This window comes from Oncorhynchus nerka, linkage group LG15, assembly GCF_034236695.1.
Source record: "Oncorhynchus nerka isolate Pitt River linkage group LG15, Oner_Uvic_2.0, whole genome shotgun sequence".
Taxonomy (NCBI): domain Eukaryota; kingdom Metazoa; phylum Chordata; class Actinopteri; order Salmoniformes; family Salmonidae; genus Oncorhynchus; species Oncorhynchus nerka.
Window position 1 is genome coordinate 65,217,522 of NC_088410.1, and position 26,211 is coordinate 65,243,732.

The 26,211-nt window shown below is 42.1% G+C and overlaps 2 protein-coding genes and 1 long non-coding RNA gene across 3 annotated transcripts in view; all 3 read right to left on the reverse strand.

Annotated features, from left to right (window-relative positions):
• LOC135560234 (uncharacterized) overlaps nt 1–26,211 on the reverse strand; it is a 48,493-nt gene that overhangs the window by 8,028 nt on the left and 14,254 nt on the right. The window lies entirely within an intron of this gene.
• On the reverse strand, nt 1,946–5,511 carry LOC115115861 (caveolin-2-like). The gene is made up of 3 exons (XM_029644344.1): nt 5,296–5,511; nt 2,489–2,676; nt 1,946–2,112 (listed from the first exon to the last, which is right to left on the reverse strand). The coding sequence occupies exons 1-3, from the start codon at nt 5,509–5,511 to the stop codon at nt 1,962–1,964; spliced, it is 555 nt and encodes a 184-aa protein (XP_029500204.1). The 3' UTR covers nt 1,946–1,961.
• Nucleotides 13,280–25,168, reverse strand: LOC135560233 (probable G-protein coupled receptor). Its single transcript, XM_065001803.1, has 2 exons — nt 24,719–25,168; nt 13,280–16,705 (listed from the first exon to the last, which is right to left on the reverse strand). The coding sequence occupies exon 2, from the start codon at nt 16,625–16,627 to the stop codon at nt 15,332–15,334; it is 1,296 nt and encodes a 431-aa protein (XP_064857875.1). The 5' UTR covers nt 16,628–16,705; nt 24,719–25,168; the 3' UTR covers nt 13,280–15,331.

Sequence of the window (26,211 nt, forward strand, 5' to 3'; positions counted from 1 at the left end):
GAGTATATTCTCAGCATGGTGTGAGAGGAGGAGTGGGGCTGGGGGCCGGGGTCTGGGGGTCGGGGCACATAGGAGTAGAAGGGATAGAAATAGATCCCTGAGTGTCACAGTGCACCCGTCTGTGTCTCCTGTGTGTCAGTACTGTAAATTGACTGCAGCAGGTCCTGCCCGACAGACAGATAGACAGCTGGCACACAACACAGACCTACAGGCAGGCAGACAAGCGAGAGACAGACAGACGGACGGACAGACAGACAGACAGACAGACAGACAGACAGACAGACAGACAGACAGACAGACAGACAGACAGACAGACAGACAGACCGACAGACAGATAGACAGCTGGCACACAACACAGACCTACAGGCAGGCAGACAAGCGAGAGACAGACGGACGGACGGACGGACGGACGGACGGACGGACGGACGGACGGACGGACGGACGGACGGACGGACGGACGGACGGACGGACGGACGGACAGACAGACGGACAGACAGACAGACAGACAGACAGACAGACAGACAGACAGACAGACAGACAGACAGACAGACAGACAGACAGACAGACAGACAGACAGACAGACAGACAGACAGACAGACAGACAGACAGACAGACAGACAGACAGACAGACAGACAGACAGACAGACAGACAGACAGACATTCAGGTAGGTAGGTAGATAAATAGCCAGACAGACAGATGGCAAAGGAGAAAACACTAAGCAAAGCAGTACAATTGGTCATCTAAGATTCCTAGATGTTTTGACATTGCTGTTGACTTCTTTACAGAACAGTACGGTCCATCAGATAACTAAAGTTTTTTATTGCAATCCCAGTTGAAGTTGAAGAATGTATCCCCGGGGTATATGTACGTGTCACTGCAATTTCCCTTGAAAATGAACCAAATGTATCACAAAAGGAGTTGCTTCACAAGTTTGGCCCTTTCGCCTACTATATCTCCGAACAGATCCATGCTCCAGAGAATTGCAGTGTTTGCGAAAGGCTAGAAATCCCAATGAGTGCGTACGGTAGTGTGCATTTGCATAATTTGAACTGCTAGAGCAATTTGCTAGAGCAATTTGCAGGTATAATTGCCTAAGCCTATACTGTAGGTAGGTCCAGAAACAAATTAGTATCTCAGTTTGAGCCAATTTTAGAACCTGCAACTATGCTCTTACTTCTGTTCTACTAAACATGGGCAGATAGATTTTAATCCCAAACTGAGCTTTGAATCTACCTGGATTCTAAATTCTAACAGGGACAACTAGATCACACAACCAGTCATTACGGCACCTCGGTTAAGAGGATGCATCAGATCAGCAGAATTTACACAATCTCTTGACAACCACTCTGGAACAAAGAAATAGCATTCATTTTTAGAGCCTGAACCATTATTTCCCTGAGACAGAAAAATAATTGGCCAGTCAGTGGAGGAAATGTAATTCCATACCCCTATTTTACTGGGGAAAAACATGCATCACTGGCCACATAATCTGTTCTGTCAGGAGGAATTTTTCCTTTACACCAGCATGTGGAATTTGTGTGTGTGATTGGGTGTGTGCATGTACGTGTGTGTGCGCGTGCACGTGTCTGTGCTGCATTATGTTTAATCTAAATTGCTAACAACTTTCTTTCAAGTTGTGGTTTAGAGATTCAATTGAGTACGATAGTACATTACCAATAACAGTTCTGAATGTACTAAGCAAAATAGAAAACACATAAATTACATATTTTTTTAGATACTGTCTAATTCACGTAACTTCATTTCATATATTTACTAAACAATTACAAGTTCTACTTTTTTAAATTTGTTCTTTGCAGAGTAGAAGGCAGCAACATTATTTTTCTTAGAGATTGAGACATGATTGCAAACAAACAGTTCATATGTAGTGTGCATCAACCCAACCCAGCCCACTCCATCCACACTCCCTCCACACTCCCATAGAAGGTGGCAGAGCCCAACATCAGTCCCTGGCCAGTCGGACATTGATGCTACTGCAGCACTTCCCCATACTCTTAAAGAAGGGAGCGATGGCGATGTCCAATACACTGCCCCACACAGTCTGAACCCAGTGCATGTTGATCAGGAAGAGCTGAATAAAGGGCATGATCAGCCTGGAAACAGACAAACAGACAAAGAGTGAGCATAAACAGGCTAGGTCAATGTCACTTTAAGATCATTTAGGGCTATATTCAATCTGTAAAGCTGAATCGTTACAGATTCCACGATAGAAATGTAAAGGTAATTTCCGATTGAGCCGACATACTGTATGCAGTGTTTACCGTGAATGCAGTCTCTGCTAAAGTGGCAACATTGCCCTTTAAATTTAAATCTCGCTGTAAAGCTGAACATCCACAATACGGATTGAATAGAGCCCTTATACTATACACCATGCATTGAAACCCCAAGCACATCGTTCAACTCCATCAAGCACTAACTGAAAACATTGAGTAGATCACGTCAAAGGACTTCAAAGGTGAGAGGACCCACCAGATATGTAGGCAGCTGAAGACAGCGAAGAGGATCCCTGCTACCAGAGAGACGGGCACGGCCAGGAGGAGGGAGATCAGCCGGTAGAACCAGAGACGGGACACCTCAAATAGGGCGTGGCTCCACAGCCACACCTTATCGAAGCTCCGCACCGAGGGGGGCTCTGCTATCACGTCCTCAAAGGTCACCTCAGGAGACACAGAGTCTACAGTCAGTCTGGGCACGGCCTGGTGGAAGCTCTCTTTAGCATGGGGCTTTAGTGAAGGTCTATGTATAGGTATGGTCAGAAAAAGGAGGTTCTCCATAAAAACTGTATTTTCTCACCAATAACATTCAGAACTTGGATGCAGGGGAACCATAGAACCATTGTAGCACTTACTGAAGTAACCACATTACAATGAGACTTAAGGCTCTATTCAATCTGTATCACTGAAGTTCAGCATTACTGTGTGATTCAAATTTAAAGTCAACGTTCCCATTTTAGCAGAGACGGCATTCACAGTAAACGCTGCATATGTCAGCTCAATCGGCAATGACCTTTACATTGCTATCGCCCAATCTGTAACACTTCAGCAATACAGATTGAATAGAGCCTTGAAGTGGGAAAGGAGTACTGATCTTTGAGATGACATACAAGGCACTGTTCTAACTGTGGCCACACAAGGTCAGCATCGCTCAACACACTGCTTTCCAACATCAGATTCCACTTCGTTGGATGGCAGATCTCCCTTCCTATTGCCTCCAGATGTATGTCCAGTGTATCATTAAAGATATGGGAATTAAGATAAACGAGTGCTCATCTCAATAAAATGCTAGGCAGTTAATCCATACCACTGAACAATGTATACATTATATAGACATTACATAACAAGTCGACCATTAACGGCTCATGGTGTACACAGCACTATGTATGCGACCAAAATCTTTCCAAATGAGTTCCTATCTCAACTATAACATTTCCAGAGTATGTCAGAACATCATTATGTGATTGTTTCCATAGTGTCTCTCTTACTTCGTCCCTGTGTTTAAACCTCCCCTTCCGTTATCTGGAGTCAACAGACAGAGGATGTGTGGTACTGTGTGTGGAGTATGTGCAAACACATGTAGTGCTTTTATCTCCCACAGAGTACAATCTGTCTAAACCTCCACTTTACATTGGCTTGCGAAAGTATTCACCCCCTTGGAATTTTTCCTATTTTGTTGCCTTACAACCTGTAATGAAAATAGATTTTTGAGGGGTTTGTATAATTTGATTTACACAACATGTCTAACACTTTGAGGATGAAAAATATTTTTAATTGTGAAACAAACAAGAAATCAGACAAAAAAACAGAAAACTTGAGCGTGCATAACCCTCCCAAAGTCAATACTTTGTAGAGCCACCTTTTGCAGCAATTACAGCTGCAAGTATCTTGGGGTATGTCTCTATAAGCTTGGCACATCTAGCTACTGGGATCTTTGCCCATTCTTCAAGGCAAAACTGCTCCAGCTCCTTCAATTTGGATGGGTTCCGCTGGTGTACAGCAATCTTTAAGTCATACCACAGATTCTCAATTGGATTGAGGGCTGAGCTTTGGCCATTCCAAGATATTTAAATGTTTCCCCTTAAACCACTCTAGTGTTGCTTTAGCAGTATGCTTAGGGTCATTGTACTGCTGGAAGGTGAACCTCCGTCCCAGTCTCAAATCTCTGGGAGACTGAAACAGGTTTCCCTCAATAATTTTCCTGTATTCAGCGCCATCCATCAATCCTTCTATTCCGACCAGTTTTCCCAGTCCCCAACGGTGAAAAACATCCCCACAGCATGATTGATGCTGCCACCACCATGCTTCACAGTGTGAATGGTATTCTCGGGGTGATGGGAGATGTTGGGTTTGCGCCAGACATAGCGTTTTCCTTGATGGACAAAAAGCAAAAATTCTTCCATATGTTTGGGGAGTCTCCCACATGCCTTTTGGCAAATACCAAACGTGTTTGCTTATTTTCTTCTTTAAGCAATGACTTTTTTTCTGGCCACTCTTTCATAAAGCCCAGCTCTGTGGAGTGTGTGGCTTAAAGTGGTCGTATGGACAGATACTCTAATATCTGCTGTGGAGCTTTTCAGCTCGTTCAGGGTTATCATTTGTCTCTTTGTTGCCTCTCTGATTGATGCCCTTCTTGTCTGGTCCATGAGTTTTGGTGGGCGGCCCTCTCTTGGCAGGTTTGTTGTGGTGCCATATTCTTTAACATATTTTATAATGGCGTAAATGGTGCTCCGGGGGATGATCAAAGTTGTAGATATTTTTTTATAACCCAACCCTGATCTGTACTTCTCCACAACTTTGTCCCTGACCTGTTTAGAGAGCTCCTTGGTCTTCATGGTGCCGCTAGCTTGGTGGTGCCCCTTGCTTAGCGGTGTTGCAGACTCTGGGGCCTTTCAGAACAGCTGTATATATACTGAGATCATGTGACACTTAGATTGCACACAGGTGGACTGTATTTAACTAATTATGTGACTTCTGAAGGTAATTGGTTGCACCAGATCTTATTTAGGGGCTTCATAGCAAAGGGGGTGAATACATATGCACGTCCCACTTTTCCATTTATTTACTTTGTTACTCTTTTGAACCAAGTATTTTTTTTTTCATTTCACTTCACCAATTTGGACTATTTTGTGTATGTCCATTACATGAAATCTAGATAAAAATCCATTTCAATTACAGGTTTTAATGCAACAAAATAGGAAAAAATGCCAAAGGGGATGAATACTTTTGCAAGGCACTGTACCTCACTGTTTACCGGGCTGTGCTGCTGTGTGTGTCAGTTACCTTTAGATACTTGTTGACTCCCCTTGGGTCCCTGTTCTTGACCAGAAACCTAATGTCACTGTGGGTGGAGTCCTCCTCCTGAGCTGGTTCCTCTGCCTCTACCTCCACTACTTCCTCCAGTAGTCCCTCTACAGTGTGTCTGCCTGGAGGGATCCCCTGCTCCTCTATGTCCTCCAGGTCTAGCCTGGTCTCAGCTGGTGTACGCCCCGTGGTCATGGTGTGTGTGCCTCAGTGGCATGCACCCTCACTGGGCTGGGAGAGCGGATGAAAGGGGGTCGACCACCATAGACCAATCCCACTCTTCTCGCCTCAGCAGCCCAGTCACTGGCACCTCGGTGGGACATAGTGGATGGGTGACTGCATCAGTGCATACTCCCTCAGTGTGGAATGCCCAAATTGGCTTTCACAGGCCCATAACTTATGACATTCTACAGCTAATTTGACCTGTGTGATAACTTTCCTACTAAACAAGGAGCTGTTCACCACATTGTAAAATTTGCGAATGATATACCAAAAATATCTGAGGCATACGTGTTGATATGAGTGAGTCCATTGACAGCACTGCGCTGATCACAATGCTGCTTTGACCTGTAAATCATTACAAAATACAAAATACATAGTGAGACAATGATGTCTTAAGGGCATAAACAAATCAGTCAATTAATTGGTTCAATAGATCCACACCCAATAGATCCACACCCAGCAGGTTTCATATGGATTTGCTGTTATTGTGTTGTCAGTGGCAGATGTCATGCCGGGGATGTAATCTGCATCACCTGGTTGAACAGCACAGGAGACAGAGCTGACGCAGTTTGTCCATCAGTCTGGTCTGCAGCTAGACATGGAGCACCAGCAAGCTACCTGTTCATAGCCTTGTGATAGAGCTGTTGTATGGCTCCATAGCTCTCTGTTGGCCAAGACTTTGTACTCCGTTTTTTCTATTTAGAGGCCTATGAAACATGATTGCCAAAAATGCAAGCTGACAGGGTGAATTATAATTTATGCACATCAATATTTGTTTAACTGTATGACTACCAATTGCTAGTTACTGTAAAGACTGCTCAAAGAGCAGCTAAATATACAGACAACAATAATCATCAAACAAGCTTTGACTTGATGATTTAGTGTACTGAATGGAGTTTCTCCCCTGGTATTGATGGGTGGATCGGTTTACAGCAGCCATTCTGGAGGAGGGTATTGAGACTGGATGTGATGATTGATGTCTGGTGAAACCATGGTGATGGAGTGCACCAGGCAGCTTGCTGGGTGAGTAGCACAGGCAGAGGCTTTTCTTTCAGTGCCTGCTATTTCTCTCTGCGGCAGAGAAAAAGGATGTAGCCTAACTCAAATCCGTCGTGGCTTGGTTTATCTGTCATACTATATAATCAAATCATGTGTTTAGCATGATAGAAACATTGAATTAATATTAACCAAGCAGGCAGCCCTTTGTGGCCCACACCTTTGCCAGACAATACATCATATTATCTATGTACTGTAGATCGTCAAAGAGAGGGGCTGTGGGTAAGTACCACCAGGTGGCTACAGGGCTAAATAGACAACTGTCTGAATTCTCTCTGAGCACATTTCCCCCTGCCAGCTCTGGATTCCCAGGGAGCTTTAACGGGAAATCTGTTTTCTCCGACCTTCGGACCCATTAGCAGATCGTCTGTGTGTGTGTGTGTGTGTGTGTGTGTGTGTGTGTGTGTGTGTGTGTGTGTGTGTGTGTGTGTGTGTGTGTGTGTGTGTGTGTGTGTGTGTGTGTGTGTGTGTGTGTGTGTGTGTGTGTGTGTGTGTGTGTGTGTGTGTGTGTGTGCGCGTGCGTGTGTGTGTGTGTCCTTGCGTGTCTGTGTGATTTCCCCCTTGTCCCTGATCCCCTCAGTGATTGCACCCAATAGATGTAGCAAACCAGACAGAGCAAATCATTTCCACGCTCTGATTCGTTCATGGACACTATTCCCCTCCTTCCACCCACTGTTTGGCCATAATTATATCGACACATAGAAGTGTGCATCAAAAGAAAGAGGTGTGTGTGTTTGTGTGTGTTTGTGTGCGGGTGCGTGCATGCGTGAGGGTGTGTGTGCACGTCCATCTGTCCATGCATCAGTCTGTGATTCTACGTCTAATGACCTGTTGACAGTTGTTTTCTACATGCCGCCTCCCGACTCAGGCCTGATTGGCTAGCGATCAACTCTAACAGAACCATTCTGAGGTCAAACCCCCTCCTCCCTGTGACCCCTCCATGGGGTTATGGATTAAGACCCTTGGACCTTATAGAGACCCACATTAAAAAATACTATAGTATACTATGGTATAAATACTATAGCATTCACTGTAGTGTTTTTTCCGCAGACTTTACAGTAGTATACTGTTGTATTTACAGTTAACTATAGTATAAATACTGTAGTAAAAGAAAACTGTAATATATACTATAGTAATTAATGTAGTGTTTTTGCAGACTGTAATGTTTTTGCAGACATTACTGTAGTATTTACTATTGTGTTTTTGTTGTATTATCTTTGACCTAGAAGTGGAGGCTTTCTCCTTGGAGAAATAATGAAAGAGCACATTTTCCATAACTTGTACGTAGGTAGTACTGTTTTCTAAACAGATAGTTTAGCACTTCCGCTCTTTTCTATAACTTGTATGGAAAACAATATGGTCTTTACATGGCATGTAGGTTTCTCACAAATTTGGATATGGGGGAGGGGAATGGGCAAGATATATGCAAATTAAATACTGTCGTATTTATTATAGTAAAAAAGTGTTGTGTTTTGGATATTTACTATAGTATTCTACACTATACGACAATATTCTATAGTATGCACTACCCTTGATCGAGGACACTACAGTGTGTAGTATAGTATTATACAGTGTACTACAGTTTACTACATATAGTAAGTACTGTAGTATTTTATAGTGAACTTTAATTTGGGGACATTCATTTGTCCCCAAATTAATGTAATTGGTTCAGAGTTTGTTTTGATATTTTAACCTGCGTGTCGTGATCGCGTTTGGTGTCCATAAATGTATGCACGATGGCGCATGCGCGCAGCCGGTTTGGTTTCCGTGCTAGCCGAATACTCAGATAACTCAGATGTTCACAATTCCTGACATTTAATCCTAGTAAAAATTCCCTGTCTTAGGTCAGTTAGGATCACCACTTTATTTTAAGATTGTGAAATGTCAGAATAATAGTAGAGAGAATGATTTATTTCAGCTTTTACTTCTTTCATTACATTCCCAGTGGGTCAGAAGTTTACAAACACTCAATTAGTATTTGGTAGCATTGCCTTTCAATTGTTGAACTTGGGTCAAACGTTTCGGGTAGCCTTCTACAAGCTTCCCGCAATAAGTTGGGTGAATTTTGGCCCATTCCTCCTGACAGAGCTGGTGTAACTGAGTCAGGTTTGTAGGCCTCCTTGCTCGCACACGCTTTTTCAGTTCTGCCCACAAATTGTCTATAGGATTGAGGTCAGGGCTTAGTGATTTCCACTTCAATACCTTGACTTTGTTGTCCTTAAGCCTTAAACCATTTTGCCACAACTTTGGAAGTATGCTTGGGGTCATTGTCCATTTGGAAGACCCATTTGCAACCAAGCTTTAACTTCCTGAGATGTTGCTTCAATATATCCACATACTTTTCCTGCCTCAGTCCCTCCTGCACCCCACAACATGATGCTGCCACCCCCGTGCTTAACGTTTGGATGGTGTTCTTCAGCATGCAAGCCTCCCCCTTTTTCCTCCGAACGTAACGATGGTCATTATGGCCTAACAGTTCTATTTTTGTTTCATCAGACCAGAGGACATTTCTCCAAAAATGATGATCTTTGTCCCCATGTGCAGTTACAAACCGTAGTCTGGCTTTTTTTATGGCGGTTTTGGAGCTGTGGCTTCTTCCTTGCTGAGCGATCTTTTAGGTTATCTCGATATAGGACTCGTTTTTCTGTGGATATAGATACTTTTGTACCTGTTTCCTCCAGAATCTTCACAAGGTCCTTTGCTTTTGTTCTGGGATTGATTTGTACTTTGCACCAAAGTACATTTATCTGTAGGAGACATAAGGCGTCTCCTTCCTGAGCGGTATGACAGCTGCGTGGTCCCATGGTGTTTATACTTGCATACTATTATTGTTTGTACAGAGAACATGGTACCTTCAGGCGCTTGGAAATTGCTCCCAAGGATGAACCAAACTTGTGGAGATCTGGCTGATTTCTTTTGATTTTCCAATGATGTCAAGCAAAGAGCCACGGAGTTTGAAGGTAGGCCTTGAAATACATCCACAGGTACACCTCCAATTGACTCATATTGTCAATTAGCCTATCAGAAGCTTCTAAAGCCATGACATTGTTTTCTGGAATTTTTCGAGATGTTTAAAGGCACAGTCAACTTCGTCTTTGTAAACTTCAGACCCACTGGAATTGTGATACAGTGAATTATAAGTGAAATAATCTGTCTGCAAACAATTGTTGGAAAAATTACTTGTGTCATGCACAAAGTAGATGTCCTAAATTACTTGCCAAAGCTATAGTTTGTTAAGAATACATTTGTGGAGTAGTTGAAAATTAGTTTTAATGACTCCAACCAAAGTGTATGTGAATTTCCAACTTCAAATGTACAGATGTTAGCCTAGTGAAAATACTTGTGTGGGTGTTCTTCCTAATACATCGACTGGTCATTCATACAACCCATGTTACATGATAATAAGCACATTCTCATGTTCCATGGCGATGCCAGACAACATGCTGTTTTTCATTATTTGGGAACAAACTGCCCTGAGTCTTCCCTTGTTTGTGATAGCCCCAATCCAGATAGGGAGCCGTCATAAAATGACACAGTGTCATCACTCCCAGACCGTCAATATCACTCAGTAATGATTTTCCATTGGACATTCACTATTTCTCTCTCACTGGAACTGTCACTATAGTGGTCCACATCTTCAGGTATAGGTTAAATCGCCTTCTGAGTCTTATCCTGGCCTGTTTTTCCACTCTATTTGGATGGTAATAAGGCTCTGTTTGTCTGTCTGTCTGTAGCTTTAGGCTGTGGAGCTGATTCATACTTAGGAACAGGCTTTGCAGGTGTGGTTCCATTGCGCGCACTGAATACGTTTAATTCAACTGCTGAAAACCCTCCTACTTGCTGGGCAACAGAATATCTCGTGGAGTTTTCATTCAACAGGGTTTTCAGTACATTTATTTTAAACATTCCCTTTAAATACGTGTACCTTTAATTCAAATTTTCTCGACAGACTCATTAGATTAAATCGAGAGAACGGGTTCATAATATTAGGGATCAATTAAATAAAGCCATCTAAATAAATGCATATTCGTCTCTTTTTCAACACCAATTGGTATATTTAAAAATACTCTGATCTTGTAGATTATTTAGGGTTCAAAAACAGGTAAGAGAGACTTTACACACAAAATAAATTGATGAATCAAAAATACAGTTTTAAGTTGCTATATTTAATTGTTTAATCCATTAAATATTGGAAGGTGAGAAAAATGTAAAGCAGGGGTTGAACAATTGTCAAATCTACCCTAATACTCACTAATCATTCAACTGTGATGACAACGCCCAGTCCTCTTGACAACAACAGTCACCGCGTTCCATGATGATTCAAAAATGTCTCAAATTATTGCACAACTTGTAATATGTTAGCCTAATATGATCCCCTATTGATAGTGATCCTTGGGAGACCAACCACGAGAACGTGACCGAGGAAAGAAAGGTACACTAATAATGTAATGGAATTATGCAAAATTGAAGGAAATTAAAAACTAAATTGACAGTTATAAATGTATGTGGGCATTACTGACGGTGGCTTATGAAAGTGGCTAAAATTTAACACAATTAAAATTGTACTTTTTTTAACAGAAGCCTATAGTTTGAGTCTCCAAATCTCATCTCTGCAAGTTATAAGGACATACAATTTAAATTCTGCATAAAGGCACAGGATTTCATACTTCACTATGGCAAAAGGGCATACATGACTGTTATGTTGATATGCTTTCAGTTTAATGAAATATGACTGGTTTCACATTTGTCTCCAATGATCATGATGTAAAATAGATCTAAAACTATTTTCATTTATATTTACAATCGCAAAAAAAATTAAGCAGATGTTTTTCCACTTGGAACCGACAGGCTGTTCGACCTTATTGATGGTTTCCTCGTCCTTAAAAGTGGTTGAATTATTAGGGAATGAAGTCAAAGTCAGAATATGCATATCCGTAAACACACCTCTGCCACACTTCCATTTCTGTGATCTCCAACCAAAACAAATAGCTGGCTGGCACAACCTTTTCCTCATGCTTAAGTTCAAGGTCAGAATACTGTATGTGTAAAGAGAAAAGTGCATAAAAGGGAATTAAGTTCCATTTACTCACACCTAACTCGGTTCTGAATTCCTCCCTGTTATGAAGAGCATGCTCCTCTCTCTCTCCCTCTGCTCTCCCAATCTGGATCTGAAGCCAAGCATCAGCACTGCAGCAGAGGACCTTCTTGCTATGTGTCCCTGCCTCACTGCATTTCCATGGTGACAAGATATGGCTGGGAGACAGTATTGAGTAGCTTGGATTAATAAGGTGCCCAGAGTAAACTGCCTGCTACTCACGCCCAGAAGCTAAGATATGCATATTATTAGTAGATTTGGATAGAAACCACTTTGAAGTTTCCAAAACGGTTTGAATGATGTCTGTGAGTATAACAGAACTCATATGGCAGGCAAAAACCTGAGAATAAATCCAACCAGGAAGTGGGAAATCTGAGGTTTGTAGTTTTTCAACTCATTGCCTATTGAATATACAGTGTCTATGGGGTCATATTGCACTTCCTAAGGCTTCCACTAGATTTCAACAATTTGTAGAACCTTGTTTCAGGCATCTACCGTGAAGGAGGAGGGAATGAGAGCTCTTTCAATCATGTGTCTGGCATGAGCTGATCACACGGGCTCCCATGAGAGGTAGCTGTGTTCCTTTTCCTTTCTAAAGACAAAGGAATTCTCCGGTTGAAACATTATGGCTTGTTTTGTGTCAGAGCGCCGTACTCAGATTATGCTTTTTCGGTAAAGTTTTTTAAAAATCTGAAACAGCGGAGAAGTTTATCTAAAGTTCCATGCATAACACTTGTATTTTCATCAACATTTATAATGAGTATTTCTGTAAATTGATGTGGCTCTGCAAAATCACCGCATGTTTTGGAAGCAAAACATTACTGAACGTAAACGCGCCAATGTAAACTGAGATATTTGGATATAAATATGAACTTTATCGAACAAAACATACATGTATTGTGTAACATGAAGTCCTATGAGTGTCATCTGATGAAGATCATCAAAGGTTAGTGATTAATTTGATCTCTATTTCTGCTTTTTGTGACTCCTCTCTTTGGCTGGAAAAATGACTGTGTTTTTCTGTGACTAGGTATTGACGTAACATAATCGTTTGGTGTGGTTACTGCTAACCATGTGTATGTGACAAATAACATTTGATTTGATTTGATTTGATTTGATTTGGTTTCACCGTAAAGCCTTTTTTGAAATCGGACACTGTGGTGGGATTAACAACAAATTTATCTTTAAAATGGTGTAAAATACTTGTATGTTTGAGGAATTTTAATTATGAGATTTTTGTTTGAATTTGGCGCCCTGCACTTTCACTGACTGTTATCATATCGAGCCACAACAATTAAGGCTATATCAGTATCCCTTTTGATTAATGGTGTATGCTTCCATTTTGATCTCCATGTTGCTGTTTTGACGTTGTATACTAGTTTTGCCTCTAATCCCTTGCAGTGATATACACAGTTGAAGTCGGAAGTTTACATACACCTTAGACAAATACATTGAAATTCAGTTTTTCACAATTCCTGACATTTAATCCTAGTAACAATTGTGCATAAAAAGTCTGTCTTATGTCAGTTAAGATCACCACTTTATTATAAGAATGTGAAATGTCAGAACAATAGTAGAGAGAATGATTTATTTCAGTTTTTATTTCTTTCATCACATTTCCAGTGGGTCAGAAGTTTACATACACTCAATTAGTATTTGGTAGCATTGCCTTTAAATTGTTTAACTTGGGTCAACCGTTTCTGGTAGCCTTCCACAAGCTTCCCACAATAAGTTGGGAGAATTTTGGCCCATTCCTCCTGACAGAGCTGGAGTAACTGAGTCAGGTTTGTAGGCCTCCTTGTTCGCACACGCTTTTTCAGTTCTGCCCACAACTTTTCTATAGGATTGAGTTCAGGGTTTTGTGATGGCCACTCCAATAACTTCACTTTGTTGTCCTTAAGCCATTTTGCCACAACTTTGGAAGTATGCTTGGGGTCATTGATGCCATCTCATGATGCCATCTATTTTGTAAAGGGCACCAGTCCCTCCTGCAGCAAAGCACCTCAACAACATGATGCTGCCACCCCCGTGCTTGACGGTTAAGATCAGGTTCTTTGGCTTGCAAGCCTCCCCCTTTTTCCTCCAAACATGACGATGGTCATTATGGCCTAACAGTTCTATTTGTTTCATCAGATCAGAGGACATTTTTCCAAAAAGTACGCTCTTTGTCACCATGTGCAGTTGCAAACCGTAGTCTGGCTTTTTTATGGTGGTTTTTGAGCAGTGGCTTCTTCCTTGCTGAGCGGCCTTTCAGGTTATGCCGATATAGGACTAGTTTTTCCGTGGATATAGATACTTTTGTACCTGTTTCCTCCAGCATCTTCACAAGGTCCTTTGCTTTTGTTCTGGGATTGATTTGTACTTTTCGCACCAAAGTACATTTATCTGTAGGAGACATAAGGCGTCTCCTTCCTGAGCGGTATGACAGCTGCGTGGTCCCATGGTGTTTATACTTGCGTACTATTATTGTTTGTGCAGATGAACGTGGTACCTTCAGGCATTTGGAAATGGCTCCCGAGGATGAACCAGACTTATGGAGGTCTACAATTTTTTTTCCTGAGGTCTTGATTTCTTTGGATTTTCCCATGATGTCAAGCAAAGAGGCACTGGGTTTGAAGGTAGGCCTTGAAATACATACACAGGTACACCACCAATTGACTCACATTATGTCAATTAGCCTAACAGAAGCTTCTAAAGCCATAACATCATTTTTTGGAATTTTCCAAGCTGTTTAAAGGCACAGTCAACATTGTGTTTGTAAACTTCTGACCCACTGGAATTGTGAGACAGTGCATTTTAAATTAAGTGAAATCTGTCTGTAAACAATTGTTGGAAAAATTTGTTGGAATTGTTGTTGTTGGAATTGTTGGGAAAATGACTTGTGTCCTGCACAAAGTAGATGTCCTAACCGACTTGCCAAAGCTTTAGTTTGTTAAACAAGACATTTGTGGAGTGGTTGAAAAGGAGTTTTTAATGACTCCAACCTAAGTGTATGTAAACTTCCGACTTCAACTGTATATACTTACACATGACACATTGTTTTTCACTGTAGGATGGATAGAATTATTAGAAAAGATGAATTGATTTTGTTACTATTGTACCGATGCTTGTCACTTTATTTAAATAATGTGTTATCGATAGAACGTTAATAAGAACCTTTACATGGCCGCTGTAAAAGGTGAAAATATCAGTATTCCTACAGCATTCCTCACTGTTCATTGGAAACATCAGTAAACTCAAATAAATGTTATTTCACAACATATAATTCATACAAACTAATCATCAAATAATCATACATTTTTACATAAAGTTTTGTAATGAAACAACAGTAAAGGGTAATGTCAATGAAATTCTGTAACAATAATTTTATATTTCACATTAAAACAACAACACTATGATCTTGTGTTGGAGACATTACCTGAATATATCCCATTATACCAATAAATAATAAGCCCTTACTCAGAGGCATACATGAAGTATAGTATTTTTCTGAGCATTTAACCGGATCAGAAAAACCACAGGGCCATTTTGCGTTAACTAGGCCCCAGAGTTTGTCTTGGTCAGGTCACAAACTCTGGGTGCTACGAGAATAGAGGGCTGTCAATCTTAATAGTCCATATTGAAGTGTGTTGTCCATTGTGTTTAGCCATGCTCCTCTGGTATCTGTCCAGGGATCCTGACCCCCTGGTCCAGAGTGTTCCTGGGGCTGGAGTTGGCGCCGCTGGAGCGAGTTTCGGCCGTGTTGCTGGACCTCTGAATGAACTGGAGGAAGTTCTCCTGCAGGGAGCCCTCGTGGCTGGAGGTACCCAGCTCCACCGGCCTGGAGGAGCAGCAGCGCCGGAACTTGACCAGCTCCTCCCTGATTTGCCTGTTGAGCAGGCCATAGAAGAAAGGGTTGACAGCGAAGGAGGAGTAGGCCAGCCAGGTAACAGCCTCCTCCACATCTCCGGGGCTCTGCAGGGATGAGCTGAACGACAGGTGCAAGTGGAAGGAGAAGTAAGGCAGCCAGCAGAGCAGGAACTGACCCACAATGATCACCAGGGTGAGGGCAGCCTTACCTCCACTGAAGGCCATCTCAGGGGATAGTCTGTGGGGCAGGCTGCGGGTGGTTGTGATGATGGTTGTCTGGCTGTTGATGGAGTCAGAACGGTTGGGACGTTTGGCCGGGTTGGACGAGGCCCATGTGGTAGGTGTGGGTGTGTGCTGCAGGGCGGCCGAGCGTGCAACCTTGTACACGTTACAGTAGACTGCGAAGATGACCACGGCGGGTAGCAGGAAACACATCACGCTGAAGAGCACAGCGAACACCTTCCTCAGCCGACTGTGGCTCCAGTGGAGGGAGCAGTGGTTGGCAGCGATGGAGCTGTGGGCCCCGTAGGCAGGCCAGCCAAACAGGGTGACCAGGGCCAGCAGGATGGACTTTACCCAGATGAAGAGCATGACGCCAATGGCCAGGTTGATGCTCATCTTCACCTCGTAGCGCATGGGATGGACAATGTAGTAGTAACGCTCCACACTGATGGCGGTGATGGTGAGGATGGAGGCACAGATGAGGAACACGTTGAGGAAGATGTAGACCTGGCACTCCAGCACGGTGAACACCACAGTGCCGAAGAAGGGCGAGTTAGAGATGATGCCCAGAGGCATGAGGAGGATGGCACACAGCAGGTCCACTGCACACAGGTGGCACACAAAGGCAAACCTCTTCAGGTGAGGGGCGCGGGCTATGGCCACCATGACTCCAGTGTTAGCCAATAGGGCGATGAGGTTAAGGGTCACCATTGCAAACAGCCCAATCAGATCCTTGATCTGAGACTGGGAGCCGGTGACCACCCCCACCTCTGCAGGAACTGTGGGGTTGGGTCCCCATAGGCTGGTTGTGAGGTTGGCCCCTGTGCGATTAGGAGTAGAAGCCAGCATCGGACCAGACTTCTCCATAGTTCACAGAAGACTAGTCATCATTACAGCAGCAGGCCCCATTGCAATATTTACTTTCTCCTCTTTTTAGGATATGTCCTGTTAGACAGACAAAAACACAATTACAAAAATGATATGATCTTGAAATGTCACCAAACATATACAGAACATGGTTGCCATATTCTCAGAATATGATATGTTAATATTCTAGACACGTTTCATGGGAATGTTGCAAGAACATTCCTGTGTATCAGGCATCAGGACGTCGCCTGACGGTCCCAAAGAAACATTTTCCCCCCAAAATAATTTTCATCATTACACATCACACCTTGTTACTGTGGCTGAGCCAATCAACACTCTGATTGGTGAAGCACTGATCCATTCACAGCTCTTTGTTTGTTGGCAAGGTTAGGGACACACACAAACAATGCTTTTAACATAGTGTTTTCAACCTACGTGTTTGACACACTGTGACATACATGATTACATTGCGCATGTTCATTTATACAGTAAATATTATTCAACATGTCCTCACTTGGGATTTGAATCCACAACCTCTTGGTTCACAACCTCTTTGTCCATTATCAGTTAATCTGACTATTCTCTCATCATTGATTTGATTGACTTATTTCTGCAATTTTAGGGCTTTTGTATAGTTGTCTAATGTTGGTGGGGTATATAACCCTGTTTTAATGCAACTCCTGAATCACTATGATCAATAAAAGTGTGTATTTTTGTGTACTTTAACAGGGCTGAGACTAACATTTAGGATAAAAGTAAGAATAGCTGCGTTTATGTCAAAGCAACTATCTCCCATCCAGGCCAATCCTACACTACACTACAGTATGTGTGTGTACTGAAGATAAGAGAGGGAAAACAAAGACTTTTGGTAAGCCTGAGGGTTTCAGTTGCTCACTACCTTTGTTCATGTCCAACAGCATGTCACAACACTCACCAATAAATTTACCTGAGTCATCTCTCAAGTCTACATTTATTGATATTCTTTCTCAATTATATAATTTCACTTTGACTAGAAAAACTTGTCCAAACACATCAGTCTGATATAATAGAATATAATAACAACGTTTAGCCAAAAAGAAAACAAAGCAAATGAATTTGTAAAATGTTGGATATGATTACATTTCTAGAGCATTATAGTCATAAGGGGATCCCTGCCCTGGCCTGAAGCCCCTCTAGTTCACTGCTTGGAGGTTATTGGACAAGCCAAACTACCAGATCACATGGACGTAAAACCATTAAGAACTGAGAATACATGCATTTTTACTGTTTTGATAAGAAAAACAGATGTACAAGTTGATTCAGATAATGCACTTACAACAGTTTGTCTGAAACATATAATCCTTACTCCTTGCTACATGGTGTGTTTGTATAGCATGGATTTGGGGAACACAAAATAGATCATAGTAATGGGCACATTAGATACGGTGTGGGGCACCAGGCCAATTGAGTGATTGTGATGTTGTTACCCATAAATGCAGGGTTATGTAAGTCTGCTCTCCTTTCGATCCAAACACTGACCAACATCAACCTTCCACTCACATAGGAAATCTATCCTTGCCTTTTGACTTACTAAAGTCGTTGTTTTTTTCTCTCAGAAGGTTGTGTTTACTTTAGACAGGAGAAAGAGTGAAACACTTCTCAGAATTTCTCCCTCGTCCCATTTCCCAGTAACATGGCGGAGACACGAGTCTTTTACTTTCGGTTTTGAACCACCAACTTCAAACAGATGAAAATACATTATATTTTTGTTGTTGAAAATATATTTCACAGCGATTTAGATGGTACAATGACTCCTACACTATAAAGTGCTTGTGTTCTCACATAAACTCAAATTGAGGGAACAGTAACATTTTGGCAACCAGGAAATGACAGAGCAGCTTTCCCATTTTGACAACAAATGCCATCCTGGCAGGAGAAATCAATATGTAAATATCATAGTCAATCACAACACTGGTGGGTAAGAAATACTGTGAAACATTATAATTCCACTATTACTGCAGATATATTATGGACATTGTCTAAAATTACAATGCAAAAAAAAAATCCTATTTAAGAAAATAAATCAAATCAAAACAAATTGTATTTGTCACATGCGCCGAATACAACAGACCTTATAGTGAAATGCTTACTTACAAGTCCTTAACCAACCATGCAGTTTAAAGAAAAAAAAAAAAAAAAGTCAGAGATTAGAAAAACAAATAATTAAAGAGCAGCAGTAAATAACAATAGCGCAGCTATATACAGGGTCTATATACAGGGGCTATATACAGGGTCTATATACAGGGGATATATACAGGGTCTATATACAGGGTCTATATACAGGGTCTATATACAGGGGCTATATACAGGGTCTATATACAGGGTCTATATACAGGGTCTATATACAGGGTCTATATACAGGGCTATATACAGGGTCTATATACAGGTCTATATACAGGGTCTATATACAGGGTCTATATACAGGGTCTATATACAGGGGCTATATACAGGGTCTATATACAGGGGCTATATACAGGGTCTATATACAGGGGCTATATACAGGGTCTATATACAGGGTCTATATACAGGGTCTATAGGGTCTATATACAGGGTCTATATACAGGGTCTATATACAGGGTCTATATACAGGGTCTATATACAGGGTCTATATACAGGGTCTATATACAGGGTCTATATACAGGGTCTATATACAGGGGGCTATATACAGGGTCTATATACAGGGCTATATACAGGGGCTATATACAGGGTCTATATACAGGGTCTATATACAGGGTCTATATACAGGGTCTATATACAGGGTCTATATACAGGGTCTATATACAGGGTCTATATACAGGGTCTATATACAGGGGCTATATACAGGGTCTATATACAGGGTCTATATACAGGGTCTATATACAGGGTCTATATACAGGGGCTATATACAGGGTCTATATACAGGGTCTATATACAGGGTCTATATACAGGGGCTATATACAGGGTCTATATACAGGGGCTATATACAGGGTCTATATACAGGGTCTATATCTATATACAGGGTCTATATACAGGGTCTATATACAGGGTCTATATACAGGGTCTATATACAGGGTCTATATACAGGGGCTATATACAGGGGCTATATACAGGGTCTATATACAGGGTCTATATACAGGGGCTATATACAGGGTCTATATACAGGGTCTATATACAGGGTCTATATACAGGGTCTATATACAGGGTCTATATACAGGGTCTATATACAGGGTCTATATACAGGGTCTATATACAGGGTCTATATACAGGGTCTATATACAGGGTCTATATACAGGGGCTATATACAGGGTCTATATACAGGGTCTATATACAGGGGCTATATACAGGGTCTATATACAGGGGCTATATACAGGGCTATATACAGGGTCTATATACAGGGGCTATATACAGGGTCTATATACAGGGCTATATACAGGGTCTATATACAGGGGCTATATACAGGGTCTATATCAGGGTCTATATACAGGGTCTATATACAGGGTCTATATACAGGGTCAGGGGCTATATACAGGGGTCTATATACAGGGTCTATATACAGGGTCTACAGGGTCTATATACAGGGTCTATATACAGGGGCTATATACAGGGTCTAGGGTCTATATACAGGGTCTATATACAGGGTCTATATACAGGGGCTATATACAGGGTCTATATACAGGGGCTATATACAGGGCTATATACAGGGCTATATACAGGGCTATATACAGGGGCTATATACAGGGTCTATATACAGGGTCTATATACAGGGCTATATACAGGGCTATATACAGGGTCTATATACAGGGTCTATATACAGGGGCTATATACAGGGTCTATATACAGGGTCTATATACAGGGCTATATACAGGGTCTATATACAGGGCTATATACAGGGCTATATACAGGGTCTATATACAGGGGCTATATACAGGGTCTATATACAGGGTCTATATACAGGGTCTATATACAGGGGCTATATACAGGGTCTATATACAGGGGCTATATACAGGGTCTATATACAGGGGCTATATACAGGGTCTATATACAGGGGCTATATACAGGGTCTATATACAGGGCTATATACAGGGTCTATATACAGGGCTATATACAGGGTCTATATACAGGGGCTATATACAGGGTCTATATACAGGGCTATATACAGGGGGGTCTATATACAGGGTCTATATACAGGGTCTATATACAGGGTCTATATACAGGGTCTATATACAGGGTCTATATACAGGGCTATATACAGGGCTATATACAGGGTCTATATACAGGGGCTATATACAGGGTCTATATACAGCTATATACAGGGTCTATATACAGGGCTATATACAGGGTCTATATACAGGGGCTATATACAGGGTCTATATACAGGGGCTATATACAGGGTCTATATACAGGGGCTATATACAGGGTCTATACAGGGGCTATATACAGGGTCTATATACAGGGTCTATATACAGGGATATATACAGGGTCTATATACAGGGTCTATATACAGGGGCTATATACAGGGTCTATATGCAGGGGCCATATGCAGGGGCTATATACAGGGTCTATATACAGGGGCTATATACAGGGTCTATATACAGGGGCTATATACAGGGTCTATATACAGGGTCTATATACAGGGGCTATATACAGGGGTACAGGGGCTATATACAGGGGCTATATACAGGGGGTACAGAGTCAATGTGTTAATGTGCGGGAGCAACGGTGTCGAGGAATTGAGGTAATTATGTACATGCAGGTAGAGTTATTAAAGTGTCTATGCATAGATAATAACAGAGAGTAGCTGCAGCGTATGGGGGCAGTGAGGTACTGGGCCGTACACACTACCCTCTGTAGTGCCTTTGCGGTCGGCGCAGATGCCATACCAGTCAGTGATGCAACCCGTCAGGATGCTCTCGATGGTGCAACTGTAAAACCTTTTGAGGATCTGAGGACCCATGCCAAATCTTTTCAGACTCCTGAGGGGGAATACGTTATGCCGTGCACTCCTCATGACTGTGTTGGTGTGCTTGGACCATGTTAGTTTGTTGGTGATGTGGACGCCAAGGAACTTGAAGCTCTCAACCTTCTCCACTACAGCCCCGTTGATAAAAATGGGGGCTTGCTCGGTCCTCCTTTTCCTGTAGTCCACAATCATCTCCTTTGTCTTGATCATGTTGAGGAGAGGTTGTTGTCCTTCAACCACACAGTCAGGTTTCTGACCTCCTCCCTATAGGCTATCTCATCGTTGTCGGTGATCAGGCCTACTACTGTTGTGTCATCAGCGAACTTAATGATGGTGTTGGAGTTGTGCCTGGCCATGCAGTCATGAGTGAACAGGGAGTACAGGAGGGGACTGAGCACACACCCCTGAGTGGGCCCTCGTGTTGAGGATCAGCGTGGTGGATGTGTTGTTACCTACCCTCACCACCTGGGGGTAGCCCGTCAGGAAGTCCAGGATTCAGTTGCAGAGGGAGGAGTTTAGTCCTAGGGTCCTTAGCTTATTGATGAGCATTGAGGGCACTTTGGTGTTGAATGCAGAGCTGTAGTCAATGAATAGCATTCTCACATACGTGTTCATTTTGTCCAGGTGGGAAAGGGCAGTGTGGAGTGTAATAGAGATTGCATCATCTGTAGATTTGTTGGTGCAGTATGCAAATTGGAGTGGGTCTAGGGATAATGGTGTTAATGTGAGCCATGACCAGCCTTTCAAAGCACGGCTACAGATGTGAGTGCTACGGGTTGATAGTCATTTAGGCAGGTTATCTTAGTGTTCTTGGGCACAGGGACTATGGTGGTCTGCTTGAAACATGTTGGTATTACAGACTCAGTGAAGACACTTGCTAGTTTGTCAGTGCATGCTGCAGTACACGTCCTGGTAATTCGTCTGGCCCTGCGGCCTTGTGGATGTTGACCTGTTAAAAGGTCTTACTCACATCGGCTGTGGAGAGCATGATCACACATTCATCCAGAACAGCTGATGCTCTCATGCATGTTTCAGTGTTACTTGCCTCAAAGCGAGCATAGAAGTTATTTAGCTCGTCTGGTAGGCTCGTGTCACTGGACAGCCCTCGGCTGTGCTTCCCTTTGTAGACTGTAATAGTTTGCAAGCCCTGCCACATCCGACGAGCGTCGGAGCTGGTGTAGTACGATTCGATCTTGGTCCTGTATTGACGCTTTGCCTGTTTGATGGTTTGTCGGAGGGCATAGCAGGATTTCTTATAAGCTTACAGGTTAGAGTCCCGCTCCTTGAAAGCGGCAGCTCTAACCTTTAGCTCAGTGCAAATGTTGCCTGTAATCGATGGCTTCTGGTTCGGGTATGTACGTAGAGTCAATGTGGGGACGACGTCCTCAATGCATTAATTGATAAAGCCAGTGACTGATGTGGTGTTCTCCTCAATGCCATTGGAAGAATCCCGGTACACATTCCAGTCTGTGCTAGCAAAACAGACCTGTAGTTCAGTAATGTTTGCTTGTAAAGGAAGTTTAGAATTCTTTTCCCTCTGGTTGCACATTTTACATGCTGATAGAAATTCGGTAAAACTGATTTATGTTTCCCTGCATTAAAGTCACCAGCCACTAGGAACACCGCATCTGGATGAGGGTTTTCCTGTTTGCTTATGGCGGGTTACAGCTCATTTTGTGACATTTTAGTGCCAACCTCACTCTGTGGTGGTATGTAAACAGCTACAAAAATACAGATGAAAACTCTTTAGGTAGATAGTGTGGTCTACAGCTTATCATGAGATACTCTACCTCAGGCGAGCAAAACTTTGAGACTTCTTTAGATATCATGCACCCGCTGTTGTTTACATAAATGCATAGGCCTCCGCCCCATGCCTTACCCAGAGGCTGCTGTTCTGTCTTGCCGATAGAGTGTCTGTTCTGTTCCAGCTGTATGTTCTTAATGTCGTCTTTCAGCCAAGACTCTGTGAAACATATTACAGTTTTTAATGTCCCGTTGGTAAGATATACGTGCTTTCAGTTCGTCCCATTTATTTTCCAGTGATTGAATGTTAGCTAGCAGAATGGAAGGCAAGGGCAGATTAGCCACTCATTGCCTGATCCTCGAGGGCACCCGATCTTTTGCCTCAAACTCTCCGTTTCCTTCTGCAGTGAATCACGGGGATCTGGTCCTGGTCGGGTGTCTGCAGTATATCCCGACTCATTGAAGAAGAACTCCTTGTCCAATTTGAGGTGAATAATCCCGTTCTGATGTCCAGGAGCTCTTTTCTGGTCATAAGAGACAGTAGCAGCAACATTATGTACAAAACAAGTTATGAACAATGCAAAAACACAAACAAAATAGCATGATTGGTTGAGAGCTGATAAGACGGCAGCCCTACCCTTCGGCGCCAGTATGTTTTACACTGAAGGGCCAGTGACCTGTGTTCAATGGCTCTTACAGACAAGCACTTTTTTTTGAGAGACGTGAGTCACCCATGCTTGTCCCTCCGATGTCCCCCTCACTATCCCTCTGGTTCCATCTCCTCCCTGCCATGTCAGCTCGATATGTCACTGCACAGCTACTGTCAACTGGGAAACACACTGAGATGAAGTCAGTTAAATCTGCTTCAATGTGAATACATTTAGTAAATTTTGTACATGGATATTTGACTAGAAATGTAGCTAAATATGGATGTATAGGCACACTTTTGGTAAGGCTGTGTATTATGAGTGATAATAGATGGAATATAAGAAACATTTGTTATATTTCCCTTCAGGATAATTATATTTTACTGAAAAGATGAGAAGTAATTTCTTACGCATTAGACATACATTGGACATTTACATTACCTTCACTTTGAAACACATAACTGCAGTATGCATGGATCTGAAGCAGAAAACCCATTCCCCCAAAAAACAATAACTTAAAATAGTTTGTTCCCTCAACTCTCAGCTCGTCAATGACAATGTGATGAAACGTTCAAGTGATTACAATGTATGTAAAAGTGCACAGTGCATCTAACAGAATGTACACCTGTTAGCTATGCATCCTGTGGCGGATGTACTGTATGTTATGGAGATGGGAAAATGAATGAAAATGTGTAAAATGATCAAATAAGTCTCATAACCTACCCATAATATTAGATGATATGTCCAGTCCAATTCAAAGAAAGAAATAATACTTTTTTGAGTCGTACTTTCTGGATATCCCAAGGGTTGTTTTAGTGAGGAAACCTCAGATGAGTAGACCTGAAAAAGTCCTAGTAGACCAGTTACAGTGGGTATTTCCACTGGATGAGCAGGACAAGTTCCACACTGGTGAGGGTTCCAGGTAGAGGTAGCCAGAGTGGGTTGTCCAGAGGTTTTGAAGTTCAGTGTCTATTATAGGTGTACTCCAGAGGGAATATCCCTGGTCCAAACCAGGCTGTGGTAACAGAGGGACACTAGTGTAAGAGATGGTGTGTAGAAGCTGTTGATCACTTCACTTCCCTCAGGATAGTGTCTAAGTCCCTGATAGATGTGAGAGGATGCCCTTTATCTCTCTCAACCCTCCTCCTTTCACTCTATCACTGTGTATGGCAGTGACTGTCACACATTGTGAGCTGTGTGATTTTTTTTCAGACAGACACACACTCCACTGTCCCCTCAGAAGTCAGGTCTTCCCAGGGTCCTAGAGCTCACCAAATCACAAGACTGGCACCAGCTGTGTGGTAACAACTGCAACTGGAATGTACAGTACATGTTGACATGGCCTTTTCCAAAAATGTATTATTTATTGTATTATTTAGAGTTTAATTATTATTATTTTTTACCAAATGTCACATTACGCAGAGTGAAGGTTAGTTAAAACAATTTGGTATAATATTTTCCTGAACTATCATCTATTAATTTAGTAATTGAACCAGCTGTGGTGATGACAATTATATTAATCTCTGGATGACAATGTTCAAAATTGAGTGTTAGGAAGAAACTGTAATGGCAACTTTGTGTGTTGGTGTTGCTGTTTAATGAAATGCTGTGAGTGTTGTGTGAAGAATGGGATCACCAGATCCAAATGAGCATTTACAGTGTATTGCAAACATGTTGGGCAACAACCACTAAACCAACAGTGACATCAAAAGCGCTGAAGGTATAACCTTATTTATTTTGCACAAAACACTGGGAGCAGGGCACATAATATAACTAAGAAAAATCTAGATGAAAACCTGCAGAGAGAGAGATATGCAACAGACAGAGGTCTGACAGCTAGCTTGAAGGTCATTTTGTTTATTGAGCCTGTATCATGGGTTCAAGTAAATAGATCGCATACAAAAGGCTGAGAGGTGACTACATTCAACAGGATCTGAGGCTGTGCTCACTAGTGACACCTCCTGGTTGCGATGCAGAAGGACATTCTCTCAACAGGCTGCTGTGTGTAATGAATAGGACCCGTATTCGTAGTGTCTCGGAGTAGGAGAGCTGATATAGAATCACTTATTCTTTACGATTTAAAAAGCAAAAATGGTCCTAGATCAGCACTCCTAATCCGAGACGTTTTGTGAATCTGGGCCCAGGCCACTGAATAAACTGAGACAAGCACATTGATCACCACAGGCACTTTCAACAATTGATAGGCAACACATAAA